Source organism: Balaenoptera acutorostrata, chromosome 1 (assembly GCF_949987535.1).
Source record: "Balaenoptera acutorostrata chromosome 1, mBalAcu1.1, whole genome shotgun sequence".
Taxonomy (NCBI): Eukaryota; Metazoa; Chordata; class Mammalia; order Artiodactyla; family Balaenopteridae; genus Balaenoptera; species Balaenoptera acutorostrata.
Window position 1 is genome coordinate 112,059,989 of NC_080064.1, and position 20,932 is coordinate 112,080,920.

Consider the following 20,932-nt stretch of genomic DNA (forward strand, 5'->3'; position numbering starts at 1 on the left):
GTCAAAATTTCCTATTAATTTCTTTTTCAATAGAGGAATTCAAACTAGGTATCAGAAATCTAGTAAATACAATATAACATTGTGCCCATATTCCAAGTTCCCATCCACTAAGTAGCATTATACCCATGATCATAACTTTGGACCCATCAAATTTGCTGTCTCCAGCATAAACTCAACATTCGGGGGCCCGAGAACAAAGTTGAACGGAAGAATCAGACTCACCAGGTTCTCCAAAGCCAATCGGAACTCGAGTAGCAGGAGGATAGCTGTCGTGCAGCAGAGGACCTTTTTATTGGGGCTTGCTGCCCCACCCAAGGGGAAGCGGAGCTGTCCAAACTAGCCTCGTACAGTCATTTCCCAACCCAAATGCAAATCTATCCATAACTGGCTTGGCAGGGACTCTGAAAACAGGAAATGTCCTGCGCCAGGATCTCCTCACTAGATTATGTTCTCATGACTCACAGAGTCCCTGCCTTAGCTCTCCGTTTCAGTGGTTTATGGCAGTGGGAGAATTTCAGGGGTTCTCTAACTTGTAGGCAAGTGTTCCCTTTCTTGATTGGGGAAGATGACCCTTTTCTATCTGTCACCTTCTTTGACTTCTAAAACTGCCTGCCTAGTTGCACTTGATCTGGTGGCCATTTTGTTGTACATACTGGTTTGAAAATGGCCTGGCTACCTGGTGACACCTTTCCCTTTACCTCAAGTCCTTCTTACAATACATTTCGCCTTGATCCACGGCTTGCTAAGTGATATCTCTTCTCCTCTTCTAAAATGGACTGAGAGATGTTTGCAGATGATCTCAGATGACTTCCCATCATGATACTTAGATACGTTTAGTAAAGTGGTGACCTCTAGGGCCCTCCTTTCACTGCTTTGTTCCTTCAGGTTAAGAACATCCAACAGTCAGATTCCTACGAACTTTATAAATCTGTTTCACTTCCGGCCACAAGGAATTCACTAGCAGCGTAGCATCACCTACCATAATTCCAATCAGCTGGCAGATCAGAACCTAGACTTACAATAGAAACCAAGCCTTTTACTCATACCTCCCAAACGTGACATCCCACTTGCTCCTACCTAATTTCCCCCAAAGGACCTCTTTGGATTCTTCAACTTTTGAAGAAAGCTCAGACGAGTGTTTAAATTTTCTGGCTTCCTGTCTCTTCGAAATCATTGGAAAACCCTATCTAATAGGCAATGCCATTCAAATAACGAGTTTTAAATCTATTTATTATTTATGAATTATTTAAGCACATTGATTCACATCAAATCTAGGGGTAAATTCAAGAGATAGTTGAAATCACTTTATTAATAATTCGGTCGTTGATGTTAATTGCCATTCATACACTACTTCTTAATGGTTAATAATAATTTTACTATAATTTTAACCTATCTGTAGATTCTTCCATATTGATCACAGTGGAATATACATGAAATTAACCTATTTCCTGCTCTACTTTCTTTATACAGTTTGTCCATGTGCTGGAAGGAATTTTTGATATTTTTTTATGGGTCAACTTGACTGGAACAGGTTGCTCAAATATTTGGTCAATCTTTTTTCGGGCTTTTTCTCTAAGGATGCTTTTAGATGAGAGTGATATTTAAATCAGTGCCCTGAGTAAAGGAGTTTGCCCTCTGTAAGTGGGTAGGCCTCATATAGTCTGTTGAATAGAACAAAAGCCTGACCCCTCCCCCATCCAGGTAAGAGACAATTCCCCTGCCTGATGGCCTTCCAGCTAGGGTTGGCCCGGCATATTTTGGACTTTCCAGCCTTCCTAATCTCTCTCTCTATATTTGTCTCTTTCTCTGTCTCTTCTCTCTTTCTCTCTCTTGCTGTGTGTGTGTGTGTGTCTCTCTCTCTCTATTCATATATATATGCATATATACATACATATATGTAAATTGAATATTTCTTCTGCCATTTCATGCACTTGACTCCTTATGGCCAACTAAATTAAAAATTCAAAAAGTTAGTTTAAAGTGAATTTAAAGTACAAATTATCAATATTACATGATACTTGTGATGTGTAATTATAACAACTATAATGAGCCTTTAGGGAATAACTGAAGTTCAAGAAACAATGCCCTAGTATGTTCTCCAATCCTGGCAAAAGATTTCATTTCTGCCTTTTCAGTCCAGGACCTGTACTATCCTCTGTCCCCTTGGGCACTGAAACTTTTCTTTATGGGTCATGGCTGGTGAGCAGCCCTGTCTCATTTAGGAAAAGTTTTCAACACTGGCTTTATGTTACTGTAGAACGTGGTAACACATTTTTAATAGAATCAGGATGTCCCATATCACCTGACCCCAACACTCCCCTAGACTGCTGTCATATGCTTAAAATTCCTTTATCAGGAAAATAAATACTTTTTATTCCAACAATAAATATCAGATTTAAATTGTGTGAAACCAGAAAGAAATGGAAGATACCATTTAAGACTCACACCATCACGTGTAAGTGACTGAGAGTAGGTTTGGGGAGGGGAGAGAGGATCAGAGCACTAAAGGTCTGAAATCTAGGTGACCTACAAACTTAGGGCTGATCTCTTTTCTTTCTTCTACTCTGTCCAGATGTGTTTTAGGTCTTTAAAAGACAGTAATTTTAAAAATGTATTTTCATGCTCATTTTCTGTCTTCTCCTTCAACCCTCCAGTCCCCTCAACCTGCCATATTACCCTTTGCTCCCCAACATGTACTCCTAACTGTCCAATTTTGTACATTTTCATGTCAATGCATTTAGTGATTAGTACTTTCATATTTTTAAAAATTCAACATTGTGAAAATCACTATACTACCCAAAGCAATCTACAGATCCAATGCAACACTGATCTAAGTACCAATGCCACTTTTCACAGAACTAGAACAAAAACTTTCACAATTTCTATGGAAACAAAAAAGACCCCAAATAGCAAAAGCAAACTTGAGAAAGAAAATGGAGCTGAAAGAATCAGGCTCCTGGACTTCAGACTATACTACAAAGCTACAGTAATCAAGACAGTATGGTACTGGAACAAAAAGAGAAATATAGATCAATGGAACAGGACAGAAAGCCCAGAGATAAACCCACATACATATGGTCTCATTTTTGATAAAGGAGGCAAGAATATACAATGGAGAAAAGACAGCCTCTTCAATAAGTCGTGCTGGGAAAACTGGACAACTACATGTAAAAGAGTGAAATTACAACACTCCTTAACACCATACACAAAAATAAACTCAAAATGGATTAAAGACTTCCATGTAAGGCCAGACACTATCAAACTCTTAGAGGAAAACAATGGCAGTACACTCTACGAAAAGAATCACAGCAAGATCCTTTTTGACCCACCTCCTGGGGAAACGGAAATAAAAAGAAAAATAAACAAATGGGACCAAATGAAACTTAAAAGCTTTTGCACAACAAACAAACCATAAACAAGACGAAAAGACAACCCTCAGAATGGGAGGAAATATTTGTAAACGAAGCAACTGACAGCAGATTAGTCTCCAAAATTTACAAGCAGCACATGCAGCTCATTATCAAAAAAACAAACAAACCAATCCAAAAATGGACAGAAGACTTCAATAGACATTTCTCAAAAAAAGATATACAGATTGAAATCAAACACATAAAAGCCTGCTCAACCTCACTAATCATTAGAGAAATGCAAATCAAAACTATAATGAGGTATCACTTCACACTGGTCAGTATGGCCATCATCAAAAATCTACAAATAACAAATGCTGAAGAGGGTGTGGAGAAACGGGAACTCTGTTGCACTCTTGGTGGGAATGTAAATTCATACAGCCGCTATGGAGAACAGTGTACAGGTTCCTTAAATACTAAAAATAGAGCTACCATATGGGCAAGCAATCCCACTACTCGGCATATACCCTGACAAAACCATAATTCAAAAATAGTCATGTACCACAATCTTCATCGCAGCTCTATTTACAATAGCCAGGACATGGAAACAACCTAAGTGTCTATCGACAGATGAATGGATAAAGAAAATGTGGTGCATATATACAATGGAATATTACTCAGTCATAAAAGGAAAAGATATTGAGTTTTTTGTAATTAGGTGGATGGACCTGAGGTCTGTCATACAGAGTGAAGGAAGTCAGAAAGAGAAAAACAAATATCGTATGATAATATATATATGGAATGTAAAAAAAAAAAAAATTGTGAAGAACCTAGGGGAAGGACAGGATTAAAGACACAGGCATAGTGAATGGACTTGAGGACACGGGAAGGGAGAAGGGTAAGCTGGGACGAAGTGAGAGAGTGTCATGGACATATATACTCTACCAAATGAAAAATCAATAGCTAGTGGGAAGCATCCACATAGCACAAGGAGATCAGCTCGGTGCTTTGTGACCACATAGAGGTATGGGATAGGAAGGGAGATGCAAAAGGGAGCAGATATAGGGATATATGTATATGTATGGCTGATTCACTTTGTTATAAAGCAGAAATTAGCACACCAGTGCAGAACAATTATATTCCAATAAAGATGTTTTTTAAAAATACAGTTAAATTGGAAAGGAAAATGAACACAGAATATGAAAGGGTAATAGAGTTTAAGAATCTCCCTGTTTTCTGTACTAGGTATGTCTGAGCCACTTTCCTGCTGGAGCAAACATGGCGGTGGCGGTGATGGTGGTGATGGCGGTGATGGTGATGATGAAGCAGACAGTGATGATGGGCCACCTCACAAAATGCTAATTATGTGTCCATCATTGTGCTAACTGAATTACACAGATTCATTTAATTTCTAAGCATAAGAAAGTGGGCACTCTAAATGTGATTTTCCCTACATTTTAATAAGGGATTCAAATCCTGAGGAGTTAAACAATTTGTTCCTCAAATCAATCAACCAATATGTAAAAAAAAATAATAATAATAACCTGGATTTGAAATTATACAGAAATAATCATCGATAGGACTCAAAATTCAGATGAAACTTCTTGTGAGAGCCTGAAACGTGGGGTCAAAGAAGGATAGAAATCAACCAAAATTATGATATGGTATAGCAAAAAGCAGGTTGTAAAAGAAAGAAAATATTTTTACCATCAAACAAAAGAATTGTATTTTATTCAAGACGTGGAGGATAAGGAACAAATGCTCAGCTGGTAGGAACCCCTGTCCAGGTGACAGACAGACACAGAAGACATCATCAGATTCCTCAGAGGGCGCCCAGGAGGAGAGCTGCTGCTCTTCCTTCTGAGGCTCTGTGGTGCTTTCTCGGGTACGTCTCAGAGGGAAGCGGTATAACGCAGCCTCAGATAGGAAACCTCTGACGGACAGGAATCACCGCACGCATACTGCAGGCTGAAGGGTGGAGAAGCTTCTTCTGTATCCATGATAGGCTTTAAAGAGAAGATGAAGGTGGAGCTGTGGAACTCGGTGAGCCAATTGTCCTTATCCTTTCCTGATCCATATAAACGCTGAAGCTGTTACTTGTTCTTGGGTGGGCACTTCTGCTGGCATTGTTGGGGAGGTGGCACAGGAGGGCATTTCTGCTGGCACTGCTGAGGTGGGCATGGCTCAGGGCACTTTATACGTGGGCAAGGTTCTGGACACTTGGGAGGTGAGCAAGGATCAGGGCCCTTAGGTGGGCACACTGGAGGTGGCTGGCAAGGCTGCGTGCACTGCTGCTGTTCAGAAGACATCTTTCTGGAGTCTTAATATCTGAAAGAAAGTATATGACCGTGTTCACAAGAAGGAATTCTTACAGAGAGGAGTGGAAAAGCTTGTGTAATAACAACAGATACCATCTCGGCAATCTCTAAGCATGGGCTTTGATATCTTTAATACCTTTTAATAAATTTCTGACTTCTCTCTTGCTCTTTAGCAAATCGATACATCACCCCAGAGAAAAACTTTTCTTTTCTCACACAACTTTTCCAAAGAAAATATCTTTATTTGAAAGAAACAAGCAGGTGTTTTTACTTTAATTTCTTTTTTTTTTTTTTTCATGAAAACAACATCTTCAAAAAAGGCCAACACAAGTTCTAAAATCCTGGGCAAGCTCACAAGCAATTGTTATCATCATCTTCTCTCATGAGGTACCAACAGAATGACATATATAGAGCAAAGGGCAATCAGGAAGAACTTAAGGACCTCACACCTTCTAAGATAAATGCCCCTAACATCACAGCAGAGGGACACCAAAAAGGCACAGGAAAGGGAAAATACTTTATTCTTTATCTTTCATGTCAAAATTTCCTATTAATTTCTTCTTCAATACAAGAATTCAAACAAGGTATCAGAAATCTAATAAATACAATATAACTTTGTGCCCAAATTGCAAGTTCCCATCCAATAAGGAGCATTAAACCCATGTTATGGTAACTTTGCACCCATCAAATTTGCTGTCTCCAGGATAAATGCTACATTCAGAAGCTGAAGAACAAATTTGAACTAAAGAATCCTATTCACCATGTTCTCCAAATTCAATTGGGACTACAGTAGCAGGAGGATGGCTGTGATGCAGCAGAGGACCTATTCATTGGGGCTTGCTGTCCCACCTAGGAGGAAGGGGAGCTGCCAAAACTGGCCTGGTCCAATCATTTCCCAACCAAAATGCAAATCCATCCATAACTGGCTTGGCAATGACTCTGAAAACAAGAAATGTCCTGCTCCAGGATCTCCTCAATGGATTACGTTCTCATGAATCACAGAGTCCCTGCCTTAACTCTCCATTTCTGTGGTTTATAGCAGTGGGGGGATTTGGGAGGTTCTCTAACTTGTAATCAAAATTTCCCTTTCTTTATTGGGGAAGATGACCCTTTTCTATCTTTCACCTTCCTTGACTTCTAAAACTGCCTTCCTAGTTGCACTTGATCTGGTGACCATTTTGATGCCCATACTGGTTTCAAAAATGTCTGGCTACGTGGTGACACCTTTCTCTTTACATCAAGTTTTTCTTACAATGCATTTCCCATTTATTCATGGCTTGCCAAGCAAAGTCTCTTCTCCTCTTCTAAAATGGACTGAGGGAAGTTAGCAGATCATCTCAGATGATGTCCCATCATGATACTTAGACACGTTCAGTAAAGTGGTGACCTCTAGGGTCCTCCTTTCACTGCTTTGCTCCCTCAAATAATGAACCTCCAGCAGTTAGATTCCTGTGACCTTTATAAAACTGTTTTACTTCAGGCCAAAAGGAATTCACTAAGAGCATAACCTGAGCTACCATAACTAAGAGGAGCTGGCAGCTCAGACCCTAGACTTTCAACAGAAATCAAGCTTTTTGCTCATACCGCCCAAAAGTGATATAACACCTGCTCCTGCCTAATTTCTCCCAACTAACCTCTTTGGATTGCTTCACCTTTAAGAAACCCCAGAGGATCGTTCAAATCTTCTGACTTCCTATCCCTTTGAAATTATTGGGAATCCCAATATGCAATGCCATTCAAATAACTAATTTTATATGTATTTAATATTTATGAATTATTTAAACACATGTTGTTTCACAGCAAATCTAGGGATAAATTTAAGAGGAAGTTGAACTCACTTTATTAAAAATGCAGTCACTGAAGTTCATTGCCATTCATATACAATTTTTCAATCATTAATAACAATTTTATTATAATTTTAACTTAGTTTTTACATTTTCCATTTTGGTCACAGTGAAACATATGTCAAATAAACCTATTTCCTGCTCTATTTTCTTCATACAATTTGTTACTGTGCTGGAAGGAAGTTTTGATGGTTAATTTATGGGTCAGCTTCAGTGGCACAGGGTCCCTGGTTATCTGGTCAAACATTATTCTGGGTGCTTCTGTACAGATTCTTTTGGATGAGAGTATTTTTTAAATCAGTGACCTGCAGTGACCTGAGTAAAGGTGGTTGACCTCTATAAGGTGGGAAGTCCTCATCCAATCCACTGATGGCCAGACTAGAACAAGACTGAACTTCACCCAGGTAAAAGATAATTCCCCTGTCAGATCGACTTCCAGCAGCGTTTCAGCTCTGCAGGTTTTGAGTTTACCAAACTTTGTAATCTCTCTCTCTCTCTCTCTCTCTCTCTCTCTCTCTCTCTCTCTCCCCCCCCCCATCTCTCTCATTCTGTAACATATTTCTATATGTATATATGTACATATATGCTTCCCTAGACTGCTCTCGTGTGCTTAAAATTCCTTTATCAGGAAATAAAACTGTTGTATTCCATAAGTAAATATCAGATTTCAATTCTGTGAAAACAAAAATAGATATAAGATCCCATGTAAGACTCACAGCATCACATATAAGTGATTGAGAGTGCGGTTGGGAGGGGAGAGAAGATCAGAGCACTAAGGTCTGAAATCTAGATGAAATATGGACTTAGGGCTCATCTGATATACTTGCTTTCTTCTGCTCTTTCCAAACATGCTTTATGGCTTTGAAGACAGTAATAGAAAAAAATTTTTTCCACCGTTTATTCTCTGTCTTCTTCTTCAACTCTCCGGAAACCTCCACCGGCCATATTACCTTCACTGCCCAATATATACACCTTAACTGTTCAATTTAGTACTTTGAAATGTTGCCCATGCATTTAGTAATAGTCCTTTAATATCTTTCATAATTCTTCCTGCAGTCAGGAGGAAGAAGTGGCCTAGTAACTTGTCTTGGCCAAATAATCAGGAAGATTTTCAGGAATGTGGTTTTATAACGGGAAAGGAGGAAGACGAGGACAATGAGGAGGAGAGGAAGAGAAAGAGGAGACACCTGAAACCTGTGAAAGAGTCACCAGTTGGGCATGCACGAGAAGGCCAAGACATAACCTTTCCCTCCATCTCAGCCACATCTTCAGTGACTACTACATATTTTTTAAATATTATGATAAATTGTCATAAAAATATTACCTCATATAATATAATGGGGAAAACATAAAGCTGTTCAAAAATAAGCATGTTTATTAAACGGCCAAAAATAATCACTGCTTATATTTTGCTGTTTTTAGTGTTAGGAGTTTTCAATTTTCATAAACCCACACACATGCCTACATGTCTCTCAGGTTACTGATTTGAGATCTTTTATCTTCTGTAAAACACATGCCTCCAGCCGTAAGTTGCTCTCTATGCACTGCGTTACATTTATCCTTAAAGTTCGTCTATGTTTTCTTTTCATTTTCATTCATCACAAAGTATTTTATATGTATTTGTTATTTCTTCTTTGAGCCAATGTTTATTTAGGATTATGTAGCCAAAGTCAGGGATGTCACAGAAACAGACAGTAGAATGGTGGTCAGCAGGGCCTGGGGGATGCGGGAAAAATGGAGATGTTGGGCAAAGGGTACAAGTCTGTAGTCATACGATGAATAAGCTCTGGGAGTCTGAGGTACAGCATGGTGAGTCTTGATATTAACACTGTGTTGTGTACTTGAAACTTGCTGAGAAAGTAGACCTTAAGCATTCTCACCAAACACAAAAGCACACACACACACACACACACACACACACACACACACGCAAACACTCAGCCATACACACAGTTAAATGGCTACTGTTGAAGTAATTAATATATTATGTAACTTATGGTGTAAATCACTGCACAAAGTACGCATATGTCAAATTGTCACATTATACACCGTAATGTGTACAATTTAATCAATTATACCTCAATAAAACTGGAGGGGAAAGATGAAAGAATAACCATCATACAAAAGAGTAACAACATTTGAGAAGCTCTGTGTTCCTTCTCCTCCTTGCCTCTCTTAGGCTCTGATACTATTCTCTGAGAGAGCTTCCCTTATCCATTATTCTCTGGGGCCCTGTATCCACCTCATAGTGGATATTCACTTTTAATCACCTGTACTGACCACATCTGAAGTAGGTAGGGTGGAAAGTGGGGAAAGGAGGGCTGCCTGCAGGAAAGTCATTACAATTCTTGAAAAATCAGTCTTTTTCGTTTTGGCATATAGTTTATTTAGTTGTCAATTCCCTCAAACACTTAGTAGGCACCTGACATCATTCGTTCTTCCAATCATTACTATGTGCTAGAGACCTCACTCAGGTCCTTTTCTGGAAGTAATTTTCTGGCCTGATTAAATTGCTGCCTTGATCCCTGAACATAATACAATTACCATGAGGCTCCCTGGCACACAGGTGGAAAGACTACAACTTTTGTATCTTTTCTCTATTGTTACAGTCAACTGAAATTGGGCTTCAAGTTCAAAACCACTTCTAGGGCTTCCCCGGTGGCACAGTGGTTGAGAATCTGCCTGCTAATGCAGGGGACACGGGTTTGAGCCCTGGTTTGGGATGATCCCACATGCCGCGGAGCACCTAGGCCCGTGAACCACTACTGCTGAGCCTGCGCGACTGGAGCCTGTGCTCTGCAACAAGAGAGTCCATGGGAGGGAAAGGCCCACGCACCGTGAGGAAGAGTGGCCCCTGCTTGCCGCAACTAGAGAAAGCCCTCACACAGAAACAAAGACCCAACAGAGCCAAAAATTAATTAATTAATTAATTATTTTTCTAAAAAACACTTCTAATCTCATCTCTTACTCTTTAGGGCTTACAAGTGTTGTGTTTCCTAATTCAACAAGCTTTTGAATATCTGGGCTGTATTTTTTCCTTTTTATTTTTTTAAATTTCCGACCTGCCAACTAGAAAGTTTTTCCTGAACATATGTCTATTGACATACCCTGGTCAAGTCAACAAGTGACCAACATTTAGTCTGCCTCTCAGGCTACCATGGACAACCATTACTGCAAACATTTTGCCATTGAATAAAATGTATCACCACATTTATGGCTTCCAATATCAGATTCCTTGCCAAATACCTCCAGACTCTTAAGCCAATGCCCTAATTTTAAGATTTCTACAGGAGCATCACACCTCACAGAACTAAATTCTCTGTCAGGTCAAATAACACTAACTAAAGTAGAGACAACTCCCAAATATCAGTGTTGATTTCTCACTCATGTAATACTCTGATGAGCTTTGGGCAGTAATCTGGGGATCTTTTTCTTCTGCAGTTCTGGCATCTTGGACTCTTTTACTTCTAGAACCACAAGAAGAGATATGCTTAAAGAACACATCCCTATTCACAGCTTACTGGACCACTAAGCTAAGCACTTAGAAAACAAGCTGCATAGCAACAGTCATTTTGTAAATCTAGATAAACATTGGAAACCCCGGTGGACCTCAAAGGTGGGGTCAAATCAATCAAGAAAGTAACTTCAGAGGCGAAAAATTATAATAGGACCCTGAGGTTGTTGAGTTTCACAGTAAGAAGAGCATGTTGTGCACATGGAGAGCAGGCAGCGCTTTGCCTGGTAAGGACACTTTAAACTTCCCATTATTTGTACTACCCATGTTTTCAGAACTACTATAATTTTATGCACAATATCCCAATATTTCCCAAAGCATTTAATGTGTCATATCAGATTATAAATACAGTTAAGTTGGAATAAAAAAGGAACACACAATATGAAAGTGTAATATAGTTTAAGAATCTCTTTCTGTGCTGTACTAGGTATGTCTGAGCCTCTTTCCTGCCGGAGCAAACATGGTGGTGGTGGTGATGGTGGTGACGGTGATGATGACAGAGACAATGATGATCGGCCACCTCTCAAATGCCAATTATGTGCCCGGCATTGTGCCAACTGAATTACACACATTCATGTAAATTTTATGCCTAAGCAAGTAGGCACTGTAAATGTGGTTTTCACCACATTTTAGTAGAGGGATTGAACATCTGAGGAGTTAAACAGTTTGTTCCTCAAATCAATCAAGCAATAATTAAGAAAATAACCTGGATTTGAAATTATATACAAACGATCATCTATATAACTCTAAATTCAGATAACACTGACTGTGAGAGCCTGAAAATTGAGATCGAAGAAGGATAGAAATCAACCAAAATTATGATATAATATTGCTAAAAGCAGGTTTTAAAAGAATGAAAATGCTTTTACCATCACAAGAAGAAATGTATTTTATTCAGGAAATGGAGGATAAGTAACAATTGCTCATCTGGTAGAAACCGCTGCCCAGGTGACAGACAGACACAGAAGACAGCGAGAGAATCCTCAGAGGGCCCCCAGGAGGAGAGCTGCTGCTTTTCCTCCGGAGGCTCTGTGGTGCTTTCTCAGGTACCTCCAGAGGGAAGCGGCATAGCAGACTCAGATAGGAAACCTCTGACCGTCAGGAATCACCACACGCATACTGCAGGCTGAAGGGTGGAAAGCTTCTTCTGTATCCATGATAGGCTTTGAAGACAAGATGAAGGTGGAGCTGTGGAACTAGGTCAGCCGATTGCCCTTATCCTTTCCAGATGCAGATAAAAGCTGAAGCTGTTACTTTTCCTTGGGTGGGCACTTCTGCTGGCATTGCTGGATAGGTGTCCCAGGAGGATATTTCTGCTGGCACGGCTGAGGTGGGCAAGGGTCTGAATCCTTCTTAGGTGAGCAAGGATCAGGGCACTTAGTTACGCACACTGGAGTTGTCTTGCACTTCTGCTTGCACTGCTGCTCTTGAGAAGACATCTTTCTGCAGTCTTAATATCTGAAAGAAAGTATATGACCATGTTCACAATAAGGAATCCCTACATAGAGAAGAGCAAAAGCTTGTGTAACACAAACAGACAGTATCTCTCCAATCTCTAAGCATGTGTTTTAATCGCTTTAATACCTTTTAATGAATTTCTGACACCTCTCTCGTTCTTTAGCAAATCTATTCATCAGCCCAGAGAAGACTTTCTTTTCTCATACAACTTTTCCAAAGGAAATATCTTTGTTTTGAAGAAACAAGCGATGGTTTCAGTTTTATTTCTCTTTCTTTTTTTTTATGAAAACAACATATTTTTAAAAGGCTATCAAAAGTTCTAAAATTCTGGGCAAGCTCACAAGCAATTCCTATCACCATTTTCTCTCAGGAGGACCCGACAGGAGAACTTTGTACAGAGCAAACGGCAATCAGGATGAATGTAAGAGCCTCACACCTTCTAAGATAAATGCCTCTGAAATCACAGCAGAGGTCTAAGAAAAAGGTATAGAAAAAGGTAACCCCTTTGCTCTTTATCCCTTCATGTCAAAATTTCCTATTAATTTCTTTTTCAATAGAGGAATTCAAACTAGGTATTAGAAATCTAGTAAATACAATATAACATTGTGCCCATATTCCAAGTTCCCATCCACTAAGTAGCATTATACCCATGATCATAACTTTGGACCCATCAAATTTGCTGTCTCCAGCATAAACTCAACATTCGGGGGCCCGAGAACAAAGTTGAATGGAAGAATCAGACTCACCAGGTTCTCCAAAGCCAATCGGAACTCGAGTAGCAGGAGGATAGCTGTCGTGCAGCAGAGGACCTTTTTATTGGGGCTTGCTGCCCCACCCAAGGGGAAGCAGAGCTGTCCAAACTAGCCTCGTACAGTCATTTCCCAACCCAAATGCAAATCTATCCATAACTGGCTTGGCAGGGACTCTGAAAACAGGAAATGTCCTGCGCCAGGATCTCCTCACTAGATTATGTTCTCATGACTCACAGAGTCCCTGCCTTAGCTCTCCGTTTCAGTGGTTTATGGCAGTGGGAGAATTTCAGGGGTTCTCTAACTTGTAGGCAAGTGTTCCCTTTCTTGATTGGGGAAGATGACCCTTTTCTATCTGTCACCTTCTTTGACTTCTAAAACTGCCTGCCTAGTTGCACTTGATCTGGTGGCCATTTTGTTGTACATACTGGTTTGAAAATGGCCTGGCTGCCTGGTGACACCTTTCCCTTTACCTCAAGTCCTTCTTACAATACATTTCGCCTTGATCCACGGCTTGCTAAGTGATATCTCTTCTCCTCTTCTAAAATGGACTGAGAGATGTTTGCAGATGATCTCAGATGACTTCCCATCATGATACTTAGATACGTTTAGTAAAGTGGTGACCTCTAGGGCCCTCCTTTCACTGCTTTGTTCCTTCAGGTTAAGAACATCCAACAGTCAGATTCCTACGAACTTTATAAATCTGTTTCACTTCCGGCCACAAGGAATTCACTAGCAGCGTAGCATCACCTACCATAATTCCAATCAGCTGGCAGATCAGAACCTAGACTTACAATAGAAACCAAGCCTTTTACTCATACCTCCCAAACGTGACATCCCACTTGCTCCTACCTAATTTCCCCCAAAGGACCTCTTTGGATTCTTCAACTTTTGAAGAAAGCTCAGACGAGTGTTTAAATTTTCTGGCTTCCTGTCTCTTCGAAATCATTGGAAAACCCTATCTAATAGGCAATGCCATTCAAATAACGAGTTTTAAATCTATTTATTATTTATGAATTATTTAAGCACATTGATTCACATCAAATCTAGGGGTAAATTCAAGAGATAGTTGAAATCACTTTATTAATAATTCGGTCGTTGATGTTAATTGCCATTCATACACTACTTCTTAATGGTTAATAATAATTTTACTATAATTTTAACCTATCTGTAGATTCTTCCATATTGATCACAGTGGAATATACATGAAATTAACCTATTTCCTGCTCTACTTTCTTTATACAGTTTGTCCATGTGCTGGAAGGAATTTTTGATATTTTTTTATGGGTCAACTTGACTGGAACAGGTTGCTCAAATATTTGGTCAATCTTTTTTCGGGCTTTTTCTCTAAGGATGCTTTTAGATGAGAGTGATATTTAAATCAGTGCCCTGAGTAAAGGAGTTTGCCCTCTGTAAGTGGGTAGGCCTCATATAGTCTGTTGAATAGAACAAAAGCCTGACCCCTCCCCCATCCAGGTAAGAGACAATTCCCCTGCCTGATGGCCTTCCAGCTAGGGTTGGCCCGGCATATTTTGGACTTTCCAGCCTTCCTAATCTCTCTCTCTATATTTGTCTCTTTCTCTGTCTCTTCTCTCTTTCTCTCTCTTGCTGTGTGTGTGTGTGTGTGTCTCTCTCTCTCTATTCATATATATATGCATATATACATACATATATGTAAATTGAATATTTCTTCTGCCATTTCATGCACTTGACTCCTTATGGCCAACTAAATTAAAAATTCAAAAAGTTAGTTTAAAGTGAATTTAAAGTAAAAATTATCAATATTACATGATACTTGTGATGTGTAATTATAACAACTATAATGAGCCTTTAGGGAATAACTGAAGTTCAAGAAACAATGCCCTAGTATGTTCTCCAATCCTGGCAAAAGATTTCATTTCTGCCTTTTCAGTCCAGGACCTGTACTATCCTCTGTCCCCTTGGGCACTGAAACTTTTCTTTATGGGTCATGGCTGGTGAGCAGCCCTGTCTCATTTAGGAAAAGTTTTCAACACTGGCTTTATGTTACTGTAGAACGTGGTAACACATTTTTAATAGAATCAGGATGTCCCATATCACCTGACCCCAACACTCCCCTAGACTGCTGTCATATGCTTAAAATTCCTTTATCAGGAAAATAAATACTTTTTATTCCAACAATAAATATCAGATTTAAATTGTGTGAAACCAGAAAGAAATGGAAGATACCATTTAAGACTCACACCATCACGTGTAAGTGACTGAGAGTAGGTTTGGGGAGGGGAGAGAGGATCAGAGCACTAAAGGTCTGAAATCTAGGTGACCTACAAACTTAGGGCTGATCTCTTTTCTTTCTTCTACTCTGTCCAGATGTGTTTTAGGTCTTTAAAAGACAGTAATTTTAAAAATGTATTTTCATGCTCATTTTCTGTCTTCTCCTTCAACCCTCCAGTCCCCTCAACCTGCCATATTACCCTTTGCTCCCCAACATGTACTCCTAACTGTCCAATTTTGTACATTTTCATGTCAATGCATTTAGTGATTAGTACTTTCATATTTTTAAAAATTCAACATTGTGAAAATCACTATACTACCCAAAGCAATCTACAGATCCAATGCAACACTGATCTAAGTACCAATGCCACTTTTCACAGAACTAGAACAAAAACTTTCACAATTTCTATGGAAACAAAAAAGACCCCAAATAGCAAAAGCAAACTTGAGAAAGAAAATGGAGCTGAAAGAATCAGGCTCCTGGACTTCAGACTATACTACAAAGCTACAGTAATCAAGACAGTATGGTACTGGAACAAAAAGAGAAATATAGATCAATGGAACAGGACAGAAAGCCCAGAGATAAACCCACATACATATGGTCTCATTTTTGATAAAGGAGGCAAGAATATACAATGGAGAAAAGACAGCCTCTTCAATAAGTCGTGCTGGGAAAACTGGACAACTACATGTAAAAGAGTGAAATTACAACACTCCTTAACACCATACACAAAAATAAACTCAAAATGGATTAAAGACTTCCATGTAAGGCCAGACACTATCAAACTCTTAGAGGAAAACAATGGCAGTACACTCTACGAAAAGAATCACAGCAAGATCCTTTTTGACCCACCTCCTGGGGAAACGGAAATAAAAAGAAAAATAAACAAATGGGACCAAATGAAACTTAAAAGCTTTTGCACAACAAACAAACCATAAACAAGACGAAAAGACAACCCTCAGAATGGGAGGAAATATTTGTAAACGAAGCAACTGACAGCAGATTAGTCTCCAAAATTTACAAGCAGCACATGCAGCTCATTATCAAAAAAACAAACAAACCAATCCAAAAATGGACAGAAGACTTCAATAGACATTTCTCAAAAAAAGATATACAGATTGAAATCAAACACATAAAAGCCTGCTCAACCTCACTAATCATTAGAGAAATGCAAATCAAAACTATAATGAGGTATCACTTCACACTGGTCAGTATGGCCATCATCAAAAATCTACAAATAACAAATGCTGAAGAGGGTGTGGAGAAACGGGAACTCTGTTGCACTCTTGGTGGGAATGTAAATTCATACAGCCGCTATGGAGAACAGTGTACAGGTTCCTTAAATACTAAAAATAGAGCTACCATATGGGCAAGCAATCCCACTACTCGGCATATACCCTGACAAAACCATAATTCAAAAATAGTCATGTACCACAATCTTCATCGCAGCTCTATTTACAATAGCCAGGACATGGAAACAACCTAAGTGTCTATCGACAGATGAATGGATAAAGAAAATGTGGTGCATATATACAATGGAATATTACTCAGTCATAAAAGGAAAAGATATTGAGTTTTTTGTAATTAGGTGGATGGACCTGAGGTCTGTCATACAGAGTGAAGGAAGTCAGAAAGAGAAAAACAAATATCGTATGATAATATATATATGGAATGTAAAAAAAAAAAAATTGTGAAGAACCTAGGGGAAGGACAGGATTAAAGACACAGGCATAGTGAATGGACTTGAGGACACGGGAAGGGAGAAGGGTAAGCTGGGACGAAGTGAGAGAGTGTCATGGACATATATACTCTACCAAATGAAAAATCAATAGCTAGTGGGAAGCATCCACATAGCACAAGGAGATCAGCTCGGTGCTTTGTGACCACATAGAGGTATGGGATAGGAAGGGAGATGCAAAAGGGAGCAGATATAGGGATATATGTATATGTATGGCTGATTCACTTTGTTATAAAGCAGAAATTAGCACACCAGTGCAGAATAATTATATTCCAATAAAGATGTTTTTTAAAAATACAGTTAAATTGGAAAGGAAAATGAACACAGAATATGAAAGGGTAATAGAGTTTAAGAATCTCCCTGTTTTCTGTACTAGGTATGTCTGAGCCACTTTCCTGCTGGAGCAAACATGGCGGTGGCGGTGATGGTGGTGATGGTGGTGATGGTGATGATGAAGCAGACAGTGATGATGGGCCACCTCACAAAATGCTAATTATGTGTCCATCATTGTGCTAACTGAATTACACAGATTCATTTAATTTCTAAGCATAAGAAAGTGGGCACTCTAAATGTGATTTTCCCTACATTTTAATAAGGGATTCAAATCCTGAGGAGTTAAACAATTTGTTCCTCAAATCAATCAACCAATATGTAAAAAAAAATAATAATAATAACCTGGATTTGAAATTATACAGAAATAATCATCGATAGGACTCAAAATTCAGATGAAACTTCTTGTGAGAGCCTGAAACGTGGGGTCAAAGAAGGATAGAAATCAACCAAAATTATGATATGGTATAGCAAAAAGCAGGTTGTAAAAGAAAGAAAATATTTTTACCATCAAACAAAAGAATTGTATTTTATTCAAGACGTGGAGGATAAGGAACAAATGCTCAGCTGGTAGGAACCCCTGTCCAGGTGACAGACAGACACAGAAGACATCATCAGATTCCTCAGAGGGCGCCCAGGAGGAGAGCTGCTGCTCTTCCTTCTGAGGCTCTGTGGTGCTTTCTCGGGTACGTCTCAGAGGGAAGCGGTATAACGCAGCCTCAGATAGGAAACCTCTGACAGACAGGAATCACCGCACGCATACTGCAGGCTGAAGGGTGGAGAAGCTTCTTCTGTATCCATGATAGGCTTTAAAGAGAAGATGAAGGTGGAGCTGTGGAACTCGGTGAGCCAATTGTCCTTATCCTTTCCTGATCCATATAAACGCTGAAGCTGTTACTTGTTCTTGGGTAGGCACTTCTGCTGGCATTGTTGGGGAGGTGGCACAGGAGGGCATTTCTGCTGGCACTGCTGAGGTGGGCATGGCTCAGGGCACTTTATACGTGGGCAAGGTTCTGGACACTTGGGAGGTGAGCAAGGATCAGGGCCCTTAGGTGGGCACACTGGAGGTGGCTGGCAAGGCTGCGTGCACTGCTGCTGTTCAGAAGACATCTTTCTGGAGTCTTAATATCTGAAAGAAAGTATATGACCGTGTTCACAAGAAGGAATTCTTACAGAGAGGAGTGGAAAAGCTTGTGTAATAACAACAGATACTATCTCGGCAATCTCTAAGCATGGGCTTTGATATCTTTAATACCTTTTAATAAATTTCTGACTTCTCTCTTGCTCTTTAGCAAATCGATACATCACCCCAGAGAAAAACTTTTCTTTTCTCACACAACTTTTCCAAAGAAAATATCTTTATTTGAAAGAAACAAGCAGGTGTTTTTACTTTAATTTCTTTTTTTTTTTTTTCATGAAAACAACATCTTCAAAAAAGGCCAACACAAGTTCTAAAATCCTGGGCAAGCTCACAAGCAATTGTTATCATCATCTTCTCTCATGAGGTACCAACAGAATGACATATATAGAGCAAAGGGCAATCAGGAAGAACTTAAGGACCTCACACCTTCTAAGATAAATGCCCCTAACATCACAGCAGAGGGACACCAAAAAGGCACAGGAAAGGGAAAATACTTTATTCTTTATCTTTCATGTCAAAATTTCCTATTAATTTCTTCTTCAATACAAGAATTCAAACAAGGTATCAGAAATCTAATAAATACAATATAACTTTGTGCCCAAATTGCAAGTTCCCATCCAATAAGGAGCATTAAACCCATGATATGGTAACTTTGCACCCATCAAATTTGCTGTCTCCAGGATAAATGCTACATTCAGAAGCTGAAGAACAAATTTGAACTAAAGAATCCTACTCACCATGTTCTCCAAATTCAATTGGGACTACAGTAGCAGGAGGATGGCTGTGATGCAGCAGAGGACCTATTCATTGGGGCTTGCTGTCCCACCTAGGAGGAAGGGGAGCTGCCAAAACTGGCCTGGTCCAATCATTTCCCAACCAAAATGCAAATCCATCCATAACTGGCTTGGCAATGACTCTGAAAACAAGAAATGTCCTGCTCCAGGGTCTCCTCAATGGATTACGTTCTCATGAATCACAGAGTCCCTGCCTTAACTCTCCGTTTCTGTGGTTTATAGCAGTGGGGGGATTTGGGAGGTTCTCTAACTTGTAATCAAAATTTCCCTTTCTTTATTGGGGAAGATGACCCTTTTCTATCTTTCACCTTCCTTGACTTCTAAAACTGCCTTCCTAGTTGCACTTGATCTGGTGACCATTTTGATGCCCATACTGGTTTCAAAAATGTCTGGCTACGTGGTGACACCTTTCTCTTTACATCAAGTTTTTCTTACAATGCATTTCCCATTTATTCATGGCTTGCCAAGCAAAGTCTCTTCTCCTCTTCTAAAATGGACTGAGGGAAGTTAGCAGATCATCTCAGATGATGTCCCATCATGATACTTAGACACGTTCAGTAAAGTGGTGACCTCTAGGGTCCTCCTTTCACTGCTTTGCTCCCTCAAATAATGAACCTCCAGCAGTTAGATTCCTGTGACCTTTATAAAACTGTTTTACTTCAGGCCAAAAGGAATTCACTAAGAGCATAACCTGAGCTACCATAACTAAGAGGAGCTGGCAGCTCAGACCCTAGACTTTCAACAGAAATCAAGCTTTTTGCTCATACCGCCCAAAAGTGATATAACACCTGCTCCTGCCTAATTTCTCCCAACTAACCTCTTTGGATTGCTTCACCTTTAAGAAACCCCAGAGGATCGTTCAAATCTTCTGACTTCCTATCCCTTTGAAATTATTGGGAATCCCAATATGCAATGCCATTCAAATAACTAATTTTATATGTATTTAATATTTATGAATTATTTAAACACATGTTGTTTCACAGCAAATCTAGGGATAAATTTAAGAGGAAGTTGAACTCACTTTATTAAAAATGCAGTCACTGAAGTTCATTGCCATTCATATACAATTTTTCAATCATTAATAACAATTTTATTATAATTTTAACTTAGTTTTTACATTTTCCATTTTGGTCACAGTGAAACATATGTCAAATAAACCTATTTCCTGCTCTATTTTCTTCATACAATTTGTTACTGTGCTGGAAGGAAGTTTTGATGGTTAATTTATGGGTCAGCTTCAGTGGCACAGGGTCCCTGGTTATCTGGTCAAACATTATTCTGGGTGCTTCTGTACAGATTCTTTTGGATGAGAGTATTTTTTAAATCAGTGACCTGCAGTGACCTGAGTAAAGGTGGTTGCCCTCTATAAGGTGGGAAGTCCTCATCCAATCCACTGATGGCCAGACTAGAACAAGACTGAACTTCACCCAGGTAAAAGATAATTC

The 20,932-nt window shown here is 39.4% G+C and overlaps 1 protein-coding gene across 1 annotated transcript; it reads right to left on the reverse strand.

Moving 5' to 3' along the window:
• Positions 1–5,440: 5,440 nt before the first annotated feature.
• LOC130708236 (small proline-rich protein 2E-like) lies at positions 5,441–5,656 on the reverse strand. The gene has a single exon (XM_057546682.1). The coding sequence runs from the start codon at positions 5,654–5,656 to the stop codon at positions 5,441–5,443; it is 216 nt and encodes a 71-aa protein (XP_057402665.1).
• Between the last annotated feature and the right edge of the window lie 15,276 nt (positions 5,657–20,932).

What these genes read in the sequence shown, in the direction of transcription:
- LOC130708236 (XM_057546682.1), bottom strand. Translation starts at nt 5,656, where the DNA reads ATGTCTTCTGAACAGCAGCAGTGCACGCAGCCTTGCCAGCCACCTCCA.